The sequence below is a fragment of the Anarrhichthys ocellatus genome, unplaced genomic scaffold, assembly GCF_004355925.1.
Source record: "Anarrhichthys ocellatus isolate YVR2014 unplaced genomic scaffold, GSC_Weel_1.0 scaffold4, whole genome shotgun sequence".
Lineage (NCBI taxonomy): Eukaryota > Metazoa > Chordata > Actinopteri > Perciformes > Anarhichadidae > Anarrhichthys > Anarrhichthys ocellatus.
In genome coordinates, this window is record NW_022280034.1 from 10,293,526 (window position 1) to 10,316,292 (window position 22,767).

Consider the following 22,767-nt stretch of genomic DNA (forward strand, 5'->3'; position numbering starts at 1 on the left):
ACTTGCCCTTTTGATGACAAATGGAAACGCCCCACAGATTGACCACCGAGCAGAGTCCGCCAGGTACCTGAGGAGGGCGCCATAATGCCAAGGTGGTCTTGCTGAGAACCTGTACTGGAAGGTAAATAAGAAAAGGAAATACAGCTAAACCAAAAATGTTGTCCACTGAATAAATATCCAACTGGGAACTCAAATCAAAGCAAATAAATTCTACAAAAACTAAAATACAAATACAAAGAAATGACAGAAACAAAAATGTAATTGTGATCTATTTAAATTTGACTTCCGAAAAGGGTGATCATGAGAATGAACATGCAACAGTAATTAGGAGGACTGCAGATCACAGTGCCGTACAGCATGCCAAAAGTTACACCACTTAACTAATTAACAACATCCCATTTGGATAAAGAAAGATTGGGCACTGCAGTCACTGAATCAGCGATGATACAGACGGGGAGTGCACCAATTTATAGGCCATGAACACAATTAGCAGTAGAGACTTAAGGGCCCAGATGCCACATCCACCTCGCCTCACTGCGTCAGCAGCCACACCTTTGAACCTTGATTGGCTGACAGCACCAATGTCAGTTCAGGCTAAACCTGCTGAGGGGGGGGGGGGGCACAGGAAGTCTACTGGCTAAAATTGGACTCTACAGCTCATACTGGGATCTATGACTTCAAGAGCTATACAATTTTTAAGATTATAATAATTATTGATCAACTCTTGATTATGTTTTCTAAATAAACTAATCAATTACTCTGACAAATGCCACTCCCATCAAATCTTTGCTTATTTCTCTGACAAACTGTAAAAAAAAAGATACTCAATCAATTTGAAATGATAAGAGCAAAGAAAAGTAAGCAAGTCCTCACATTTGAAAATCTTTTACTGTAAATAATTTTGTTTTTACTAATTTACATGGATTATGGATTAGCAAAATTAGTATCCATCCAGTTGTTTGTGGATAAACCTTTATTTGTACTTTATAGCTGCAAAAAACAAGGACAATTGCTGGGAGACAGTAGAATTGAACACTCGCTTTGCCTGCACACATTACTCTTTCTGTGTGAGGACGATTCAATTATCCAACCTCATTGTATGTTTACCATCTTAATTAAGTAGTTTGGAGTAAAAGCCTGTTCTTATAGTGCGTGTTTACAGGATACCACTGGAGTATCTGGTCTAATTCTTAATCTAATCTAACAGGATTTGTCCGATCTGCAGGCTAGTTCTGATATGAAAGTAGTGTTTCAGATCCTTGTGTTGTCTTATGTGTTATACATAGATTATGTATGTAGAGAGTGGGTATAAAGAACTCTGTGCACATCTATGCCACTGTGCATGTGTGCACTAGCATGTCCATGAGAGATAGTAGGACGGGGAGGGGCTACTGGAGTGATGTCACGCAGGGAGCGGGAGGATTTGATGAGCATAAACCTCCATAAGCTCTTATCTCTTTACCTTCATAAGCTCTCTCTCCTGCTCTCTCTCTTTCTCTCTTTCACTCTCACACAATCGCGGACAATCCCTCACACTCACTCGTATTTTTTCCTGATTCCATGATTTTTTACTCAATTTCCCTCATACTCACTCACAAATACACCAACAAGTGCATGCACACACAAATTTCATATAAAACACATGCATTTTGTGTTACTGTACATGATTTCTCTTTTGAACTGTGGAGACAAATGAAATGTGAATGATATCGATCCTGCAGATTATCCTGATCATGTGACATGGTTGCAGCTCTCGTCTTTCTAGCCCACTTCGGTGTCAAATTGATTAACACGGGCTGTTTAAAGTAGTCTGAGATATGATGAACTTGTGCATCTTCAAGACAAGCCTCATCCAATAGCATGAAGAAGTCTATACTTTTGTGTAATGGATGCTGAGATGTGGATGGATTTCTCTTGTATTATTTTGGGTGGGAAAGTAACTCCAGCTTCCAGCCAAATCCTGCTAAATCTTTTGCTAAAACTGAAAGTTGACTTACTCTCTATCACACATCAGCATATAAGGCACATTCTTACTTTTCTATTACGCAGTACTAAGAAGGTCACAGTAAATGAGGACATGAAAAACATCAGCTGTGTTTGAGAGGGACAAGGCAGGGCCGAACAACATTTTACCCTAAGTTGTTCTGGAAGGCAATGATGGTTCCACAATTTAATTATCGGTAATAACTGTCATGTGTTGGGCGGTTGTGTTTTGACGGTTGCTTTGAGTACAAAGGCAGGGTTTGTTGCCCTTGCTAGGGTACTTCCTGTCCTGTCTCCTGCCATCACTTATTTAACAGAGCACGTCTGCAAGTAAACAAGAAAAATCACATACTGGGATTTTTTTTATGCCATGCAGATAAAATAGAATATGCCTTTTCAGTCATATTGTATACTAGATTTTATATAGGCTTTATTTATTGTATTGTGTGTGATGGCTTAATAATACACTACTGCTACTACTACAAAATCTTCATGGTCACCGCAGTGTAAATTGGCCTCTAGAAGTAAAGATGAGGCCTTTGGTGCACACAATAGGACATTATCATACTATTGGTGGTTTGTGGTATTCATATAACACTCCGGTATATGGAAGTGTGTGGAAACGTGTGTGTGCAATATGAGTTGTGTATAAGTAGGCCTAGTTGATATATATATATATGGAGCACATAAGGACTACATTGTTCGTATTTGTTGTTGTGGTTGTTTTTTATTCACAAGAGAAGTTCTTGTGAATTAACCAGTGTACATAGAAGTGGCAGTAAACAGTATATTTAACCAGCCCACCTGAGGCCCTCGCTGCAGCTGCACGCTCACAGACGCAGAAAGAGGTTGAAGGCACTGCGCATGCTCGAGGCAACTTCATATGAATAGTGCTTCACGTCTCAAGACATCTCACATCCAGGTAAGGATAACGTCAGTGGACTTGTTGTCAGTCGTTTATCGTTTGCTTGCCAGTCTTCGGTCGTGTGCGGTTGAGGTAAGTCTTGTTCCTATCGCCGGGCTTTGAGTTTTAAATGCATCGCTTTCACACAAATTCAAGCTGAAATCTCCCCACATCAACAAACTCCAAGACAGAAGACAGCCTGCGGACCACATTAACCAGTGGTTGGTACCATTCATGCTAGTTAACGTTAGCTAACATATTTTTGTGTGGTAGTTTTGGGAGATGTTGCATGGCTTCGTGTCTGTCCTGCGTGTAGTGTTGTCTTACTGCTAGCTTTTTGTGTCTGTTTAAGGTTTCGTTAGCTCCTTGCATGCACTGGCAGGAGCAGCGTGCGGCTAGCTAACGCTAGGAATGCTAACTTGGCAAGTTTTAATGGAAAAGGGTGTATCGGATTTACTCGGGCGGTAATGTTAAATACCCTGTGACTCGTGTGCACAGGCTACTATCACCTCTGCTGGTTAGCTAACGTAAATAAATACAAATACAGCTACGGCAGCTTTGCGTGCACTTGCAGCTGTCATTCCACCATGTGATGACACAGCTGTACCCGCAGCTACTGTAATATAAGGTGGCACAGACACTGTAACGTTGCCCACTGCTGTGCTAATGTCTTTGTATCTGCACTTGCTTTGCCTCCGAGATAAAACAATTCGTGATTCGCCCACAGCAACGTTACCTAACCACGTCTGTCCAGTTCTGCAGAGGTGCAGTTGAATGTGCACGCTCCAGCTTCCTTCTCCATTCAGTAACATCACATTAAGTATTTAGCTAAATTTGATAATCGATACGTCATCTTTGGATAGGTAACTTATAGCATCAGACGTATGAAAACAGATTTTGTAAAGGATTTGAGCAAAATGCATGAACACACGTTGAGCTGTCAGTGCTCATTCAATGCAAGATAGATTTAGACTCGTTGTCATTTGTGTTCATCCTGTAATGACCTGTATGCATTATGTCAGTAGGCTAACCTATTCCCAGGATGAGGACAGGAGGAGCATGAGGTTGTTGGTTTTGGCATCTTGAATTGCCTGAATGTTATCCTCTTGTAGACATTATGAGATAAGACTATATATTGGTGTAGTCTGATTCTGAGAATATATTTTCAGTCTACCTTTTTGACAAAGTGCATCCTGTGCTAAAGGTAAAACGCAAACATTGAGGTTAACATACCCTCAGGGTAGGAGCGTTAATCTCTCTACAGAGTCACCATAGATGCTTCCAGTTTTGCATTCAGTATTGTGTCGGTATGCACCTCCATGTGACTTGTTGGAAGGTAACGTGAAATGATCTGATGATTTTATGACATTTTTAGTATATTGCAAGTGATCTTTGGACATGCGTCTCCATGTGACTTGTTGAAAAACAAGTGACATGATTTGATGAGGTACGACAGTATCTTGTGGGTAAGCGGAAATTATCTCATTGTATGACTGTCGATTTCTAAATATATTGCCAGTCAACTTTTACAGCATACACACAGTTTTTATTTCTCTCACCACCAGAGATCCCAGTTTTAATATCAAACTTTGCCCGGTCAATTAAATCTGTCCACGACAAATTTGTGCATCACAGGACATGTGAAGTTAGCCTTGCACTGCATTCCATTCAAGTGAGGGGTTTACTTGATTTGTTTTTGCTTCAGATGACATGCATGATGTTCGGTGAATGCTCTTTTCCATTTGAAGATCTTAACAGCATACAGTACATCTGATTAGTGAAAATTGCTAATGTTGTTTCACAGTACAGATTTAATGTGGTCATTTTGCAAAGTATATGAACAGTTAGACTTGTAGGAATCCACCAAGGACTTGTAGGGTTTTGTACGTCAAAGAGAATTTCGAACGTGTATATATTTCTTAATTTGATACTGCTTAGGTTTTTTTCTATTCTCCGGTGCTGCTGAAAGTGACTGATTTTGACAGATTTTTTTAATCTCTTATTTTCTCACTTGTGTCTTCCAGTAACCATCATGGACAGTTAAGAAACATAGGCTGCTGCGTGGAGGACAGAAGTTTAGCAACACCCCGGAGCGTCCCTCCTCTCTTCCCACTGAGGCAGACCAGCGAGCTTCCATCACCATGGCCGAAGAAGACTATGGTAGCTTTGTGGACTGGAACCAGATGGGGGATCTGGCCAAGAGCAGCGGGCCCACCAAGGTAGACTGTCAGGACCTGAAAGAGTTCAAACAGATGGCTCGGCAGGGTTACTGGGCCAAAAACCACAAACTACGAGCACAAGTCTACCAGCAGCTCATCAAAGCCATTCCCTGTCGCACGGTTACCCCAGACGCAGAAGTATATCGTGACATTATGGGAAATGCAGCCACTAAGAAGCCCTCCTCCCACATCCCACTTCCAGAGTTTGTGGATGGAAGTCCTCTGCCGCGGTACTGCCTGAAGACAGAGGCAGTAGCCTCGGCCCATCAGATCATCAACTGCGTGGCTGGACAGTTTCCAGATATCTCCCACTGCCCGTCACTACCGGCAGTTACTTCACTGCTCCTGCACTTCAGCGTCGACGAGGCTCAGTGTTTTGAGCTTGTCAGCCGCATGCTGGCCTGCAACGAGCCAGGCAAGCGACTGGTGGACCAGACTTTCCTGGCCTATGAGTCTAGCTGCATGACTTTTGGTGACCTGGCCAACAAGTACTGCACAGCCGCCCACAAAATGATCGTGGCCACAGCCCAGGACGTGCTGGAAGTCTACTCCGACTGGCAGCGCTGGGTGTTGGGCGACCTACCTTTCAGCCACATGGTCAGGGTCCTGGACATCTACCTGGTGGAGGGTTACAAAGTTCTCTTCCGTGTGGCTATAGCCTTGCTCAAGTTCTATCGCAAGCATAAAGCAGAGGCCCAGGGAGGCCCGGGCAACCAGCAGCAGGATTCAAGCAAGGTTAAGGAGGACATTCAAGCTTTCGTCAAGGGCATCGCCTCCACCGTCACACCAGAGAAGCTGCTGGAGAAGGCCTTCTCCATCCGCATGTTTAGCCGTAAGGAGATCACGCTGCTGCAGCTCACAAATGAAAAGTCCCTGCAGCAGAAAGGCATCACTGTCAAACAGAAGCGGTATAGTCAATCATCCCATTTTTACGTGGTGAATTGTGAGCATTCTGCTAGTTTTATATCATTTTAAACTGACATTGACAAAAATGTCTATACTCTAGCATGCTCTGGGGAATGCTTCAAGTTGCTCCTGCATCCTTGCCTCACATTGTGTTCTTGTTTCCTCTTTGTTTGCTTTCTGCCATGTCTTTCCATCCACCATCTTCTGTCTCATCCGCACGTCACTCCTGTGTTTACTGCCTTGGTTATTTCACAGTCCTCCTAGGTGGGTTTTCTTCTCGATGCTATTCTCCAGATCCATCTATATTTCTTTCGAATAACGCTCATTTGCTTTCAGGTTTATGCATCGCCATCTGTGCGATCTGCCTCACATTCTGTGCCTCTCCATCTCTTCCCGTGTCTTGTGTTTGTGGGCGTCTCCAGGCGGAACGTGCAGCTGGCACTTAACCCCGACACCTTCTCCTCAGAGATCGTCAGTGCCAAGGAGATGCGGGACATCTGGTCGTGGATCCCTGAGCGCTTTGCCCTGTGTCAACCACAGCTCCTCTTCACCACCTCCACCCATGGTTGCAGCCTGACCAGGTACATTGTCCAGTGCTCACCTCAATATATTAATCCCGAGTCTTTGAATTTAATTTATGGCCAAAATTGCTGGAAAGTGTGCCTTTGTTTATCTACCAACCGATAGTTTAATCCATAGACTCGGTATAAGGTGCTTATGAAGTTAGTTGCAGTGAATTCAACTATTCCATTTTCCACCAGATTCTACTCTCATTGTGAAGGCTACGAACCCACTCTGCTCCTCATCCGGACCACAGATGGCGATGTAAGCAACACTCTCATGATTCCCACCATGTTGGAGGGAATTAAGGATGCATCCTGAAATAATGCAATTAAATATTTCTCGAATATATAGGCTCTCTGAATAGATGTCAGAGGTCATGATCAAAAGGTGTCATATGATTGGATTATGGTGCTCCAAACAGATCTCAGCACGAACATTGGCAGCTTGCAGAAAGCAATCTTCCACTCGTGTGAACTATTATTTTAGAGAATGATGCCGTTGCAGATGAGCAAAGAGGGTAAACACACTGATGCATATTGAGTGTTTTTTTTGTTTGTTTTACCTTTTAGGTATGTGGAGCCTTCCTGTCCACAGATTGGGAGGAGCGGAAAAGAGGAGGCAACAAATTGAGCTTCTTTGGCACAGGGGAGTGCTTTGTCTTCAGGGTGAGTACATTGAAGGGAGAATGATTTCATTTTGAGCATACAGCCACCAGAGGGCACCATCCACGCTGTTTTCACATGTTCCAGATTTCAGTGTCACTGGCCCCACTTGGCATGACAGGCTCCCATTTGGGAAAGCCGGCCTAGTAGGTCACAACTCACCATACTGGCTTTGCCATGTCCGCAAAAACAAGCACACATCATGCTTTTGAAGCTTTTCTGCTTTGAGCTTCGGGTTCTAACACCTGGGCTGGAAATAGCAGAACAGACTGGCTCTCTAATGCCTTCTGTATGAATTATTTACTGGGTATATCTGTGTTGACGCACAGCCATGGGCCGTCTGAGCCAAAGAAACACCGTCATCTCACACACTAATACTTAAGCACACACAGATTGGAAACTCCTGTAACCTGATCCAGTAGTATCTGATCTGGCCGTCACCTGACACCAGCTGAAAATGGAGATCGTCAGCAAGGACTGATGCCTGTCAGATGTGGTCTCATTGAGATCATGATCTCTTTTCTATTAATACATGTGCAGCACGACTTTATTAAATGTGTGTATTTGGTGATGAATGGCTGTTTCCCTTGTTAGCTGAAGCCAGAGATGGAGCGTTTTGAGTGGGTGGTGATCCGCCACCCTGAGTTAGCCTCCTCCAACAAGACTCAGGAAGACACAGCCTCTCCTGAGGGGCAGAACTCGGACAACAATGGCTTACAGCAGCCAGAGAAGCCTGCTGGAGGCCTATCGCCCTTCCTCTCCGCACGCCACTTCAACCTGAACTCCAAGAATACTTCCATGTTCATGGCTGGTAACTTTGACTCCATCATAGTGGGTGAGTGCATTGTTTTATTCTGTTATTGTTGTGTATTTGGCATTTCTGGTCACTTTTTTAACGTGGTATTTTTGTTTTTCTAAACACATGGGATCACATTTCACATGGGATTTCATTGTTAACCTTTCATTCCATTTAGAACTATAATTTGATTTTACAAGGTACTGTAAAAGTAGGAGAGTCTCAGGGTGGAATTTTGAAAACCATTTGCAGAAATACAGACTTTAGTATCTCGTCACTTCTACAAACTGTCTGCTCTTGTGTCTGCTCAGGAGGAGGCGACGGCAACGCTCTCTACATCGACTCTGAGCTCAACCACGGGCGCGCTGGCCGGTGCGCCACCTTTGACAACCCGCCTTTGTGTGCTGAGAGCTTCCAGGTTGCACTGCTAGAAGTGTGGGGCTTCCAGGACGCCATGGCCTCCTAATACTGTACACATAAACACACAGTACCCATGTAGATCCATACTCGTCTGCGCATATTCATGCAGACAAACTTATATTAACACAGAAAATCTTGACATAAAATGTCCGTCCTACAAATTCATATATGATGATCTATTTTTTATTTATTAATGCAGTTAATCCAAATTCAACATGTGATGTTTGTTTTCTGTTTATTTTTGTAATTACGGATTTGTATTATGGTGTGCTAAGTCTGTCAACGTGTCCGGTAATATGAAGGAAGTCAGGATCAACTGTCGATGAAGCAAACGTGAGCTTCATTTAAAGGTCTTTTTATGTTCATGTTGAGTTGAAACATTTGAATTCCTGAATGTACATTCAGTCTTTTATGTGCTGTGGTTTAGCACAATCTGCCAAATTAACTGTATAGCTGTCTCTGTGGCCCTTAAAAAATATTAACCAGGCCATGAGGTTAAAGATAAAAGGTGTGAAGTCGAGAGTTGATTTGGTGAGATGTGTTTTTAAATGTTGAAACTAAGATGAACGCAGTGAAGTTCCAGGTCAGCTGAGTTCTAAGTAAAATCCTGAATAATTTCCCCCCACTTTGATTTGCTGTACATGATGAATTAATGTGGTTCATGTTTGTGGGTATCAGTGGTGAATGTGATTGTTGCCATTTTGCACCATATGTCGAAGCTTTCTTTTGAATGAGTGGCAATTTCTTCATTTTTAAAAGTATATGAATATTCATGTGAATACAAAAGAACAGACTTTTAAAATGTTTATGGTTTGCAAGTAATGAAGAGAAATGCAGTTTGCTCATCCTTTCCTGCTGCTGCCGTCCTTTTGTAGGGTGAAGACCGTCGCACAAGAAGTCCAAAACTGTGGCCTGTTGGCGAAGTGTCGTTGGGGGTTATACACCCTGTTTGTGTCTGTGTGTGCGAACCTGTGCTCCAGTGAGACATTGAGTAACTACAAATGTATCTTACATGTGAAAATACAGCAATATGCTTTCAGTACAAGTGACTTGGTTTTTGTTTGTCTTGGTGCTACTCATTGCGGTTCTTCCAGATCTATCACATCTCTGTCCTTGCAAAGGGGAGGGGGGGTGACGTTTCTTCAGACTGTCACAGATGTGTGCCAGATGCCTTTTAAAGTCAGCTAACCCCTTGTATCCTGCTCTAGTCCTGGTAGTTACAGCTGCTACGCCTGTTAACCAAATTTACTGTGAAGTCACTATAGAACAAATGCACTGTTTAAATAGTATTGTAAAAATCCATGTCATGCAATTATTATATATTTTTTTATTAAATTGATGTCTTCTGTGCATCTATTAATACCAACACAAATTTCCAATTTTGAAAGATCTTTCCTTCAAAGAAAAACGTGCATATAGTGACACATTAACTTACTAGGGGAAACATCTTGGTTTAAACTAACGACAGGTTTTGAGTAAATGCATGAAATGTTGCACATTGCATATCTACAGTAGGAAGGTCTAACACTAACTGTGACTCCTAAATCACTCGTGCACACTTCTATTTTTGTTTGGATGTCTGCACTTTGTGGAAGCTGACAGTGAACGGCATGACTGGAAATATTTAACAGGGATGAGTCAGATAAATCTACAAATATATACGTAAAAGCCTCTTTCCATAGTCGGCTTTGCTGCATAATTTTTTTTTAATTGAGCTTATTGTTATTTCTATAAATTGTTTCAATTTGCAACTGACATCCTCCAATTAAATTTGTTTCAAACATATATGGGCAATTCATTTGCAGTGGGTGTGGCACAAGCTAATGCATCTGAAGCAATTTAGTATCTTAGCTGGCAACGTGTTGGAGTAATTCCTTCTTTACAGTAAGTGGTATTGACTCCGTGAAGCCACGCTGTTCATTCAGGATTCGCACTCAGCTAATCACACATGCACTTCTATATTTAGCTGCTCCTTCGGGTGTTGGTCTGGCGCATCTCCTGAAAACCATGCTTTCCAGCCTCATGGAGTAAGAGGCTTAAATCTTTAACCCTACACTGAGATGGGACTCTCCTTCAACAGCCCCCGCCAATCAGATAGCAAGGGGGCTGTGGACGGGGATTAAGACACAGACTAAGGAGGTCCTGACAAGTGTTTTTTTTTGTCTCACAGATTGAATATTTCAAATCTGGTTATTGGAAAGGAGGGAGGTCTCTGATTACATGTCACAACTAATCCTTATGAACTGTACATCATGTCCTACAATGACAACAATCATTTCAATTATGTCTTTAGTGCTAATTTCATGTAAGAAAGCAAAGATGTGCCATTAATGCAGGATTCAAGTTTCTCTATTTCCAAAACATTGGCATTTTTTTTTTAAGATTGGGAAATAATTGAGTTCTTTATCCCAGTGAGAATGAAAGACAGAGTTGTGTTTTCGGTCACATGCTGAAACCAGACCATAGGAAAAAATGCCTATTCCGAGTGTAGTTTAGCTCAGTGACTTCCTTTAGATCCTGGGCCTTTCTAACACACAGTTGGATAGAATCACATAAAAGTGTACATAAATGCTTTGCTGTGCATCCTGAACGCTATCTTGAATCGTCGTCTTGTGAGAGTTTCTCACATAGTTCCCCGTTTCCCTTCCTTAATTAAAGCACCATCTCAAAGACCAACCATCAAAAAATATGCCGTGCTCTTAAACTCTCCTTTTACAACCTTGACCAATGACAACAGCATTCACCTAATCCTATATCCATCCACCCGAAACAACAATGTGTAGGCTATCATATTGCTGCATGTTGTCAAATGAGATGGTTGCAAATGTCTGTTGAGTATGTATCCCAGACAGGAACATCATAAACTAACCTCAACAGAAAGGCTACATACCTATCCACCTATAAGAGTCGGCCTGGATCTATGAGTCAGTCAGCAGGGAAAGAGAAAACCAAGTGAAAATCATCTCATTCATTGTGACCTTTTTGTTATTAATGCATCACTGCACACACACACACACACACACACACACACACACATCCATTGCTCAAAATGATCTTTATTTAATTGCATAGTGCAACCTTGCATTTGGCAGCCGGAGTAAGATGCTGGTCGAGTAAAGCGTCTGAATGGAAGGAAGCCTGTGATGCTGCATGGTGTAGAAATTGCATCAGGAGTAGAGGAGCTGTACAGAGGGGAGGGGTCCTTCTCTGGTGCTGACTGGACAAGGCAATGCAGAGGGAGCAGAATGGAGGGAGGGGTGGAGGAAGAGACATGGGGACTGCACAAGCTCTCTCTCACTCACACACACACACACACACACACACACTTCATCACTCCCATGATGTCCTAGCTCCAGCGACCCCTCCTCTATCGGCATCTCTGAAACCTGCTCTTGCTGGGAGCTATAGATTGTAATGGGGATTCTCGGTTTCCTCCCCACACACACACACACACACACACACACTCAACCACAAACATAGCCTCAAATTCTCTCACTGTCACACTCCACGTTGCTGCATATCACAGCTGACTGTAAAAACCACCCTCTGCTGCATGGTAGAGTCCTGGTGCAAAATGCAAAAATGTGTTTGAATTTCAGTGGCCCTCTTGGAGAGGTTACTTTAATCAACTGTGAGGGTCTCTTGGAGGATGAAATTCATATACGATGTATAATTTATTAAGGCACTTGAAATAAAAGGTGTCTTGATTTTCTTTTCTCGATATGTACCATATCACAAATACCTATTTCCATTAGCCCAGCAGTGTCTCCACACACCCTCTTGCTTCTCCCCATCATTTGATCCCGTAGCTTTTGAAGGGTGAATGCGTTGGTATCAAAGGGGAAGCCTGCAGCGGAGCACACCAAAGTGATACCTGAGAGGGGTGACCTTCAAAAAAAAAAATTGTTTAAAAAGGAATAAAAAATACAAAACACTTTATTTTTACGGAATACGTTATTAATGTTTGCTAAATCCATATATCTTGTTTCATACATGCATCGTGTGGCACAGTATATTATTAATTAACTTAGTTTTAGTGCGCCCCCCACACCCAGGCAGTGATAGGTTTTATCCGTAAGTCAGGTGACATTTTCCGCTTCGCCATTTTGTGCTGCGCCGGGTATTTATCAGAAGAGTCGTGACTGTCCCGTTTACACTGCTAGTTAGGTTGTCAGACGGTTCCTGTTGTTACCCAGTTTATAACTTCAAGCCTGTGGCCTTTGCTGGGGTTTCGCTTAGTGTCATTTATTTGAGTCCAACAGCAGTAATTCATTTTGTATATTTAGTGTATTTTATATTGTGTGAGACAGAATGTCGGCCGAATCTCCCGAATACGCTCCGTTCTTCGCAGTGATGGGCGCCTCTGCGGCCATGGTGTTCAGCGGTAATTATCACGAGATCACCTTTCATATTCAAGCTGTTCGTTAGTTACTAAATGTAGACAGTGTGGATTCACTGCTAACACCTTCTGCGTTTATATCATTCACTACAGGGTACCTTGAATCTTTAACCGTGGTGCGTCTCTTGAAGCTTACTTGTGAAAGACATCCGCTAGCATCGATGCTAATCTTGAGCTGTCATATATGTAGACTTAACCGACAGTTTGGGTAGACTTTGATTAATCTTAATCTGACTGTTTTGTGAGTGTTGTAAATTTAATACAAGTATCGCTGCTAGCATTACTCCTTCAGCGACAGACCACAAAGACTAGTCATGTTAGCTACGTTAGCTGATGACGACTAACGTAACAAACGTTAGCTTTGACGTTAGCTTAGTTCGGTTATAGCATGTTAAGTGTGTTTTTTTTTTTTTATGTATTTATATATTTTGTGTTCGCTTTCTGCACTTAAGCAGACGATGTTTAGCTCTGTACTAATCGCACCTTTTCTGCCAGATGTCAAAAGTACTGCATGCAAGAGTACTGCATGTTATTGCGTGGAATTGGTGATACGTTTCTCACACAATTATTTAATGTAGAGACCATTAACCAACGAAATACGGTATTGACGTCGTTCTGAGTGGTGTTTGCTGTTCTACTACAATTTGCTATCTGTGAAGTAGGTGGTGTCACAACTTATTTAATGCAAGTTACACAAAAATCGCCTTTTCTTACAACTCTGATAATCAGTGTAACGCAGAATCGGCTGGTTAACTTCCTTATTGCGCAAGGGAATGACACAAGGTCACGTGATCATCACATGATGATCACATGATGAGACTTCTGATTTGGAATTCCCGTCTGGTCTACTGCTCGTGTATAACTCTAAAAGTTAGCAGTGAACCTGTTCAAAGTTATGATGGCTGATTATTTACAAAAAACATTGGTGTGAAACCACTGTTATCAATGTTTTGGATAGAAAGAATCAAGTGGCCAAGAAAGTGAACTTTGAAACTAGCTTTTATACTTGTTTTATGGATCCTTTACTAGTTTAGTAGACAAGTGCTACATCATATGGCGACGATATACTCACAGCAAAGGCATAGGATGAGGGTGACTGGTGGGAAAATGAGAAATCAACACACTAATTGACAATGTAGCAGAGGGCTTGACCCACCATAGCTCGAGGCCTTATGGCAAAACGTGCTTGTTTATGGTGGTGAACGGTACATCGTTTCCATTGGTGGACATCACCGGTGAATGGCTACCTTTAAAATATATGTAGACAGCTGTTTTCTTGCATTCTGTTCCCCTTTTATTTTGTGTTAATGCATGCATATTTATCTATAACATCTTTTAAACAAATGACATTGGGCTGCATGGTAATGACAAATCTCAAAAAAATAATTTCAGTTAAAGATTGCAGAAATCTGACCTGATTACTGCTGTTTGAGGTGTAAATGTTGGCCACACAATAAGGCATCTCTGCTAATAATATATAAAAGTCCCATGATGAGACTACATGACTTTATATTGTTTAGTCCAACCAGGAAATGAGAACCAGCTGACTGTTAAAACCAACCCTGATCTTGTCATAGCTCAGGTTTAATGTGTAGCAATGGGCAAGGGCAGCATGGCTGTGGTGTCCCATGAGGCTATAGCAGTAGTACTAGTCTGTGGTGGTGAGACAGTGACAGCTGGGGAATTAGCTTATAGGGAGGAGATCATGCTGGCACATAGAAGGGATGTTGTGGTGGGATTGATGGGGACACATGATGATTCAGACGTAAGTGTTAAGGATCTTCACGAGTTGTGGAGTCATTGATGGGAACCTGTAGCTGGTATTTCTCACAACATATACGGTCTACACCATAGACCGTATATAAGAAGTGGACGTAGTCATCGTGGCGTCACCCATTGGTTCGTGGACTGGCATTTTGAAGCATAAAGTTCGGTGATTTTGCTGTCGTCATCTTGGATTATGGCCGTCGCCATGTTTTTTTGCGACCGATAAACGGAAGTTAACATAGTTGGAATACGGAGGAGTGACAACCTGTCAATCACATTAAGCCCCCCACTTTTGTTGTATTTAAACATTTCTAGGATGGGCTGTAAGTTGCTGTGATCGTCTGGTGTCAGGTGATGTTGCATTGTTTTAATAGTCTTGCGATGGTGTCCAGACCTGAACACTGCCTTTAGCGATGCCTGGCCCGCAACAGGTGACTCTCACAAGGTGCTATTATCCATTCGCACCACATTATAGCTTAACTATCTTCCACTTTCCGCTGACAACAATTTAAGATGCATTTTTGCTATACATCCTAAAACTGCATCTCTTGCTCCGCTGCCTTTTCCAATTGCCTGTGCAGTTGTTTGGTATTTACTCTCTCGGTGGGATAGCCAGTTATTTTATGCTTTCAGATGCTTGACCTTTAAATCCCATTCACATCATCCTTCTCTCTAACACGCACTCTTCAATGGAGAGGTGTAATTGATGGCAGCCTGCTCTAGACATCCCTCAGCTTCTGAGTCTCATAACTTCTGCATGCATCCTCATATTTTTACACAATGTGCGCTGCAGGAAGTACTTAATACTATGACCTTACAGATTTTGTCATTCGGAGTACTTCCCTACTCACCCACTATTCAGAGCACACCAGTCTGCTGTGTAGTGCGTGGGCATATTGCATGCAAGATCATCCCTAGCTAGAGGCTCCTCCTACTCTGACATCACAAGACGTCACAAGGGCATCCCATTCATCAAATATACTGCAGGGAGGAGAAATGGGAGGGGGGGGGGGCTCTTTACCTAAACCGAGGGGATTAGGATTAATATCCAGAGGTTGTCCCTCCACACCACTGCACAAGGTTCCCTGCCAGACATCAAACCTTCAATCGTCGGGTCACAATGGCAATGTTTGAGGTTTCTAGATGAACCCTCGCCTGTCACACCTTGAGGGCAAGCTTACAAAGAATGAAGTCAGAAGATAACGTTGCTGACGGTAACATGTTGTGTTGATGGATGGTGAATGGCTAAAAGAATCACCTTTTCAGAGGATGGCGTTTCCAGAATATTGTCTTTTAATGTTATGCATTGCTAAATGTACAAGTTTGTTTTAAACGGATCTAATATCTCAAGTTTTTATACTGAACTACTGAGCTTGGTTGTCTGTACTTCTTCAAGCTGCTGTTTGATGCGTTTGCATTTAAACAATTTAGTCCACCAGCGAGGAGTTTGGCACTTAAACAAAGTCAAAATAAAAAATAGTTCTTGTGTCGCTGCTTGAGAATACGGTGCACAGTTTTGCTCAAACACATCTCTGTACATGGGCAAGAGTGACTTAACCTCGGATTGATGGCATCAGTCTCGTGATGAATCAATGTAAGTAGTCGGGGCCGTGGCTGGCTGCCATGTGCACATTTTAAAGATTGGTCCACATCGTCTTCCTGGCTGCCTCTCGATCGATTTGCCAGAAGGCCTCACAGCTAGTGTTTGAGTTAACAAGAACGATCTCCAGGCTAGCTCGGCACGTTGTCCCAAGAAATGAGAGGGCAGTGCTCCTCGGGCTGTATGGACAAGGTTCTCCAAGATTATATCGCAAGATGCTTTTCATCATGTTGGCTTGTGTCTTGTAACGGTTGATGTTTTATCCAGTTACATGAGATTATGCAGACATGTTTTACTCTGTTCTGTGCACACTAGCTGTTGACATGTTTTGTCAGTGCAATAGAGAGCCTGCAGATGGCTATATTTAGCATCAGAGCAACATCTGTAAATCTGTGAAAATATGGAATGTCCTCGGCTGTTCAAGAATGGTCAGGAAAATATTTGAATACTGCTGTAAAGTCGAAGAACTGCCACAGCATGTATGGACCAATATATGAGTTGCTATGCGGAGGCCAGTCCTGTCTCTGAGTTTGTTTATCTTTCTTTTGCTGTAGAGGAGAAAACGAAACGCATTTCTATTTGTGCAAACACACACACACCTTTTTAAATGTGGGGAGATCTTGTCCAACCAGCCGGTCTGTTTCATAGCACACGGACGGGTTTTGTTGAGTATTGCAAAAGACTCGTTGGTCTATTCTGCACACATGCTACACACATGCTAGCCCTCTGTTCCTTCCTTATCCGAATCAAGGGTCCAAGGATTGAGGGCGTCTTCGGCTGTACAGATTGTATTGTTTGTGATATTGTGCTATGATTATAATTGACTTGACTCTGTCATCTCACCTGGAAGCTATTCAGTTCTTTGTTGCTGTGCAGATTATACCCGGTTCTTAATCCATGTCTGCTCCTCTGTATTTGATTTTATATATATGCGTTCTAATTTTAGAGCAGGTTGGTTATTGATGTTTCTCTATCGCTCTCCTCCTGCAGTGTGACGTAGTTGGCACTGTGCTTCCTCCTCAGCGTCACAGGCTAATATGCCTGATGAAGCCTTTTTGCTCTCCTTCCCCTGTTACATTACGGCGACACTAGCCAGAGCCCCAGTGCCCATCCTGTGCTGATACTCTCTCTGGAGATGTGTCATCCTGCTTCTTTTGTGATGTCAGGAGTTCACTGTGTGCCTAAACCTAATGAGGCCGTTTCATTCAGAGAATGATTAAGAACTCTGCAGCGGTCTGGCAGTATGTTCTGAAAATCACCAGGGCTGAAGTGGTTTGAGAAGACGAGGAGCGCCATGTGACAAAGCAGATTTTTAGTCGCAAGAACGAGATTTGTTCTTTCCCTTTTGAACTCGAGCTAAATTCCCCAGATGGAGACATGTTAGATTTGTAAGGGGAACAGAAACTTAACAGTTGTCGTATTGTTGATCCAGCTCTTATTTTCACTTCTGCTTCATTATTCAGCTGGGCCCTCTGATTTCTGTCGTCAGTCTACTTGCCTATAGTCTATCTCGTTCATTTACTAAAATGATCTTCTCTCTCTCTTCCCCGCCAGCCTTGGGAGCAGCCTATGGCACAGCCAAGAGCGGGACGGGGATCGCCGCCATGTCGGTGATGAGGCCGGAGCTCATCATGAAGTCCATCATCCCCGTGGTCATGGCGGGTATCATAGCCATCTACGGCCTGGTAGTAGCAGTACTGATTGCCAACAACATCTCAGAGAGGGTCACCCTCTACAAGTGAGTTCAGCTGATCAGACATTTGTGTTGTCTACATTTCCTTTTTTTTAGTGTATTTACCAACACAAAACGCACAACACGGAGTAGAAAGAAGACTGATTACTGTTGGGCTGAACTCAACTGTTACTCTACTGCCCTGCTGCAATGCAAACTATTAGCTCCATGCATGCGTTACTGGCGCTGATCAGTTTAAATGTTTCTGTTATTGCTAAAATTGTGAACCCCGATCATCGACATCCCTTGCGCTTACGAACACTTTGTCTGTCTGTGTGTGTGTGTGTGTGTGTGTGTGTGTGTGTGTGTGTTTAGGAGTTTCCTCCACCTGGGAGCTGGGCTGAGCGTGGGCCTCAGCGGGTTGGCGGCAGGCTTCGCAATCGGCATCGTGGGCGACGCGGGCGTGAGGGGCACGGCTCAGCAGCCGAGGCTTTTCGTGGGCATGATCCTCATCTTGATTTTCGCCGAGGTCTTGGGTCTCTACGGGCTCATCGTTGCCCTCATTCTCTCCACGAAATAAACACCCAAACGTCTCCAAATACAAGATCTGTCCTTTTATGTTGCTGCTGGAGAAAAAGTGTAAAACGGGGAAAAATATTTGTAAAATTTCTTGTCACTCGAGATGAAAGGAGTGAAGGCGAGGGGGGGGAAAAAAAGATTTAAAATGGCTACATAAATATGGTCTTATCTCAACAATGTGTACAGTTGTCCCAATTTGATAGTCAACTTGTAAATGCGCAACGTAGTGATTTGTCTGTCTTGTGTGCGTGTGTTTAAAAATTGTATGAAGATTCCTTTTTTCCCTCCACTTATTTCAGGCCTCGAGGTGGCTTAGCCTCTGGTCTTAGAGAGCTGACCAGACAGGCTTTCTCTCCTCACGTATCAGCTTGGGGAGTTGACACAATTTCTGCATTAATCTTGAGGATCTATTTGTAAAGAGAAATGTATATGGACTTACTTTTTTTTTTTTTTTTTTTTTTTTTCCCCTGATTTTATTTATAAGAAATTGTTCATTGAATGCAGCAAGTCTTTAATTCCCCAGGATATATTATACATATATACAGACAACTAAATATCTACATAGATAGATTTAATGCACTGTGGGTTAATTGTGATAAGTGGTTGGAATTCCTCTGGATGTAATTCTTGGTTTAATAATTAAGAATGCCTTTAGTATGTTGCTGGTGAAGTGGGAGTTGTGTGTAGCTGTATTCTAATCATTACGCAAACATTCTCAAACTTCAGTGTTTTTCCTGTAGTACTGTTTGCATTAAAGGTGTGTGCCCCGTGTTGGGTCTCACAAGTGTAATTTCCAAATTTTCATCTCCTCTCCATCTTGTTCACCCCCCCCCCCCCTCCTCCTCATCTGTGGCTGTAAATCATCTCTTCCACATTCCAGCCATTAGGATCCTGCATGGGTTTCAGTGTTTTGTTGTTGGATATGAGGCTGAGGAGCAGGCTAGTTTCAGGAGACTTAATCCAGATCAAAGAGATGGTTTAGTGGTGTATTCTTCCTCCAAAAAAAACCAAGCTAATCAAGTTTACATGACGCAAAACTCTCAATGGTATCGTTTGTAGCATGCAGCAGGAATCCAGTGAGATTAGTGTTCAAGTTCGGCCTAGTTTCATGGACTGGTCCAATTAGATCTGGAGTTTGTTTTCTGAAAATGGAACTGCTGCTACTAAAGCACCAATCTACAATCCTGTATTACCACTGATATTGAAGTTATCCTGATGTGTCACAATCAAATTAAAGATTCCAACTTAGTTCTGTCTTCAAACACTTCAGTATTGTATATTTTAGTGACATTCTAATATACAATGGTGTCTAAAGCTGTAGTAAAAAGAAATTAGCTGAGTTGCTGTTTCCAAGTATTGTCTTCCTGTTCCACTCTGCGGTGACAGCTGGGGATCTTCACTGTGGTTGACGCCTCAAGAACTGCACACAAAGCCTGCATTGTACTGTCAGCAGATGGTGACTTTATATAAAAAGTATAAAACAAAGAATCAGTAAATAGTTTTTATATTGTGTTAAACTGTACAGGACAAATATGCAACGCACAAATCAGCATAATTATATCTGCACAACGACTAACATTTCGGCATTATACAGAGCGTACGTGCTAACATGTAAACGCGATGCAGACTTCATAAACAGTCACAGCTCATGCTGTTTGGAGGCTGTTGAGCAGAGTCTGACAAATGCTGCTGATGGCACTGAAAGTGGCGCTGTCTGGAAACGACTGGATGAAGTCTTTACCCTCTATGCTGGTGCTGAGCAGAGGATCCAGAGGCACAGAACCTGAAAAGAGAGTCGATAGTGAGAATCAAGTGGATGTTACGGGGCATTGACGTATTGCATACCTGCATGGCTAAAGCTAGGCTGCACTACAGCTGGCTTGTCGCTGCCACAGGGCAACTGATTTAGCTGCATCATTACTCAAGAGATTGATCGGCACACAAAGCAGAGATCCGCTGAGGGCAACCATTAAGTGATCTATTAATTTGATCCAGAATTAAAGATAAGTGTGTATCAGCCCCCTCGCTGAGGTACTTTTTAAACCTGCTGCTGCTTTGAAATCAGGATCGACCATTTTAGCAGCATGGCAGTTGTGTAAAATGCCTCCTAAACCATGAATGAGTGATGTGCAGCCGCAGTGCGTTGTGACACCATGTGGCTGGAAGCTAACATTACATGTAGCTCAATCCCATCTCACCGAGGAATGGTGATCCAGTCAACTTGGCCAACTCTTCACCTCCACCTTTTGAGAAGATATTGCTGCATTCCTGAAAAAGAGAATATTTATTTAAATGGCTATAATCAACTCAAAGTCTGTCAGATTTGGATGCTTATTACTGTGACTACAATTTCATTAGAAAAGTATTGGTATTACACATTTGACTTGTATGAAAGTTTACATACTGAGCAGTGTGGACAGACAAATCCGCTCATGTTCTCGATGATGCCCAGGATCCGTACACCTGTCTTTTTACAGAAGGTGATCTCTCTCCTCACATCCCCCGTGGAGACCACCTGTAGCCAACACAAGACCAGAAATAACAATTGTCACTGGATGTCATACAACTGAGCAAGTCAGTTTTCTCTTTCTCTTGAGCCAAAGCTCAATTTGTGAGCTTATTTGTCAGTGGGAGTTAGTCCTCTTTGTACCTGAGGTGTGGTGACCAGGACAGCACCATCCACTCTGTGTTTTTTAAGGTTCTCCAGCACCGCCAAATGTTCATCCGATGTCCCTGGTGGTGTGTCCACCAGCAGCACATCCAGCTCTCCCCATGCTACATCTGACACAAACTGGGCTATCATAGCTGTGGGACAGGGCAATAAAGAGATGGAAAACATATTGGACAGAAGAGAGTAAGTTTAAACAGCGTAGCACAGAGGTTTGTGTTGAGACAGATGTTGAAGCAGACAAACAGAATATTAAAATAATAGTGGACCAGACCAGTACAATTGGAGAATAGCTTACCGGTTTTCTTGGGCCCCCTCCACACCACTGCTTCATCTGGGTCCTCCAGCAGGAAGCCAATGGACATGAGGGCGAGGCTCTTCTGGGCATCAGTATAGACCGGCACCCATCCCGAGTCACACTGGTGCACATCAGGTCGGCCTACATTGAGCATGCGGGGGATGCTGGGCCCGCACAGGTCAACGTCCAGGATGCCAACCTGACGAACACCAGACTTATGTCAGTCAATTTACTTATGGTGAGAAACATATTGAATGTTTCATGTTCAAAGTAATGTGATTGTACATGCACCACAACCACATATAGACTTTACAGCTCTCCGGTATTCTGCTGCACATACACTCAGCTGGTCTGGGAGCTCACCTTCTTGCCAGCATGCCTGAGAGCCAGCGCTAGCTCTGTGGTGATGGTGCTCTTGCCCACGCCTCCCTTCCCCGACAGGACCAACACAACATGCCGGACCTGCGACAAGTTCCCGTCTACTATGGAAAGGAGAAAGGACATATGGTAAATTCAGCATGAATGCAGCAGATACTCGAATGGCTATTTCTTCAATTTAAATTATATATAGTGACACGTCGGTCACGAGAGTAGGTCATGTGAGAGAGAATCAGAGAGAAATGTCGCAGCAGTTTGTTCAGCACGTTTCATCACCCGAGTTCACAAGTTCAACGTAACTGGGTTGGAGTTCCTTTAGAATAATGTTGAACATGAGTTACTATATTAAACAATTTTATATAAACAATAGCTTCTCCGATGACATAAAAACCGGTCTGTCAGCTCCGACATTGTGACAGATATAATTAAATAATAATTAAAACTTAAACTGACTTCCAATTAGCTTCCGCTAGCCCGTTAGCTTAGCTATAAATGAGTAACATATCACACACGCAGCCGTTTTTTTTTTTTGACAGCTGGCCACTCTAAAGCACGAGGAGACAGTTCGTGTACAGATACACGGACATTTAACCTATTTGTTGACCGGTACCGCAGACCTACCATTATTTTGCTCCATATTTTGGATTTGAGTCATGCACGCTGAATTACTGGCTTAGTTACTTCCGCATGTCGTCACGCGCCACCTATCAAATCAGACAGCGAATGTTACACTGAAGTCCCGCCTCTCTTTCAGTGCCACCAATAGGCTGCCGGTGCGCACCATGGTGCATTCACTACCACCACAAACTCTCATAATGTATGGCAAAACCTGGGAAAAACGTGATTTTTGTGTTCCTGGTTGTGAAATGTTTGAGATGTCTTCGACTCTTAGCTAAGAGGATATCAATATGTACTAACAAATGACATAGTTATTTATGTTTCGGCATGATAA

General features: G+C 42.8%; 3 protein-coding genes across 6 annotated transcripts; 2 read left to right on the forward strand and 1 right to left on the reverse strand.

The window, feature by feature from the left end:
- The first annotated feature begins 2,820 nt into the window (after positions 1–2,820).
- tbc1d24 (TBC1 domain family, member 24) lies at positions 2,821–9,496 on the forward strand. Of its 4 annotated transcripts, none has more exons than XM_031843836.1 (8): positions 2,821–2,905; positions 4,912–6,014; positions 6,268–6,276; positions 6,435–6,593; positions 6,774–6,837; positions 7,146–7,241; positions 7,833–8,073; positions 8,346–9,496. In XM_031843836.1, exons 2-8 carry the CDS (start codon positions 5,029–5,031, stop codon positions 8,498–8,500), a joined length of 1,710 nt encoding a protein of 569 aa, XP_031699696.1. In that variant the 5' UTR covers positions 2,821–2,905; positions 4,912–5,028; the 3' UTR covers positions 8,501–9,496. The 4 variants fall into 4 exon arrangements, with proteins under 4 accessions (XP_031699696.1, XP_031699697.1, XP_031699695.1 ...); XM_031843837.1 differs by having other exon boundaries at positions 2,895–2,980; XM_031843835.1 differs by lacking the exon at positions 2,821–2,905 and adding an exon at positions 2,912–3,108.
- A 3,065-nt stretch (positions 9,497–12,561) lies between these two features.
- atp6v0cb (ATPase H+ transporting V0 subunit cb) lies at positions 12,562–19,810 on the forward strand. Its single transcript, XM_031843849.1, has 3 exons — positions 12,562–12,838; positions 17,775–17,958; positions 18,268–19,810. Exons 1-3 carry the CDS (start codon positions 12,766–12,768, stop codon positions 18,470–18,472), a joined length of 462 nt encoding a protein of 153 aa, XP_031699709.1. The 5' UTR covers positions 12,562–12,765; the 3' UTR covers positions 18,473–19,810.
- On the reverse strand, positions 19,337–22,498 carry nubp2 (nucleotide binding protein 2 (MinD homolog, E. coli)). Its single transcript, XM_031843846.1, has 7 exons — positions 22,437–22,498; positions 21,801–21,919; positions 21,438–21,636; positions 21,122–21,276; positions 20,876–20,986; positions 20,670–20,739; positions 19,337–20,254 (listed from the first exon to the last, which is right to left on the reverse strand). The coding sequence occupies exons 1-7, from the start codon at positions 22,468–22,470 to the stop codon at positions 20,118–20,120; spliced, it is 825 nt and encodes a 274-aa protein (XP_031699706.1). The 5' UTR covers positions 22,471–22,498; the 3' UTR covers positions 19,337–20,117.
- Between the last annotated feature and the right edge of the window lie 269 nt (positions 22,499–22,767).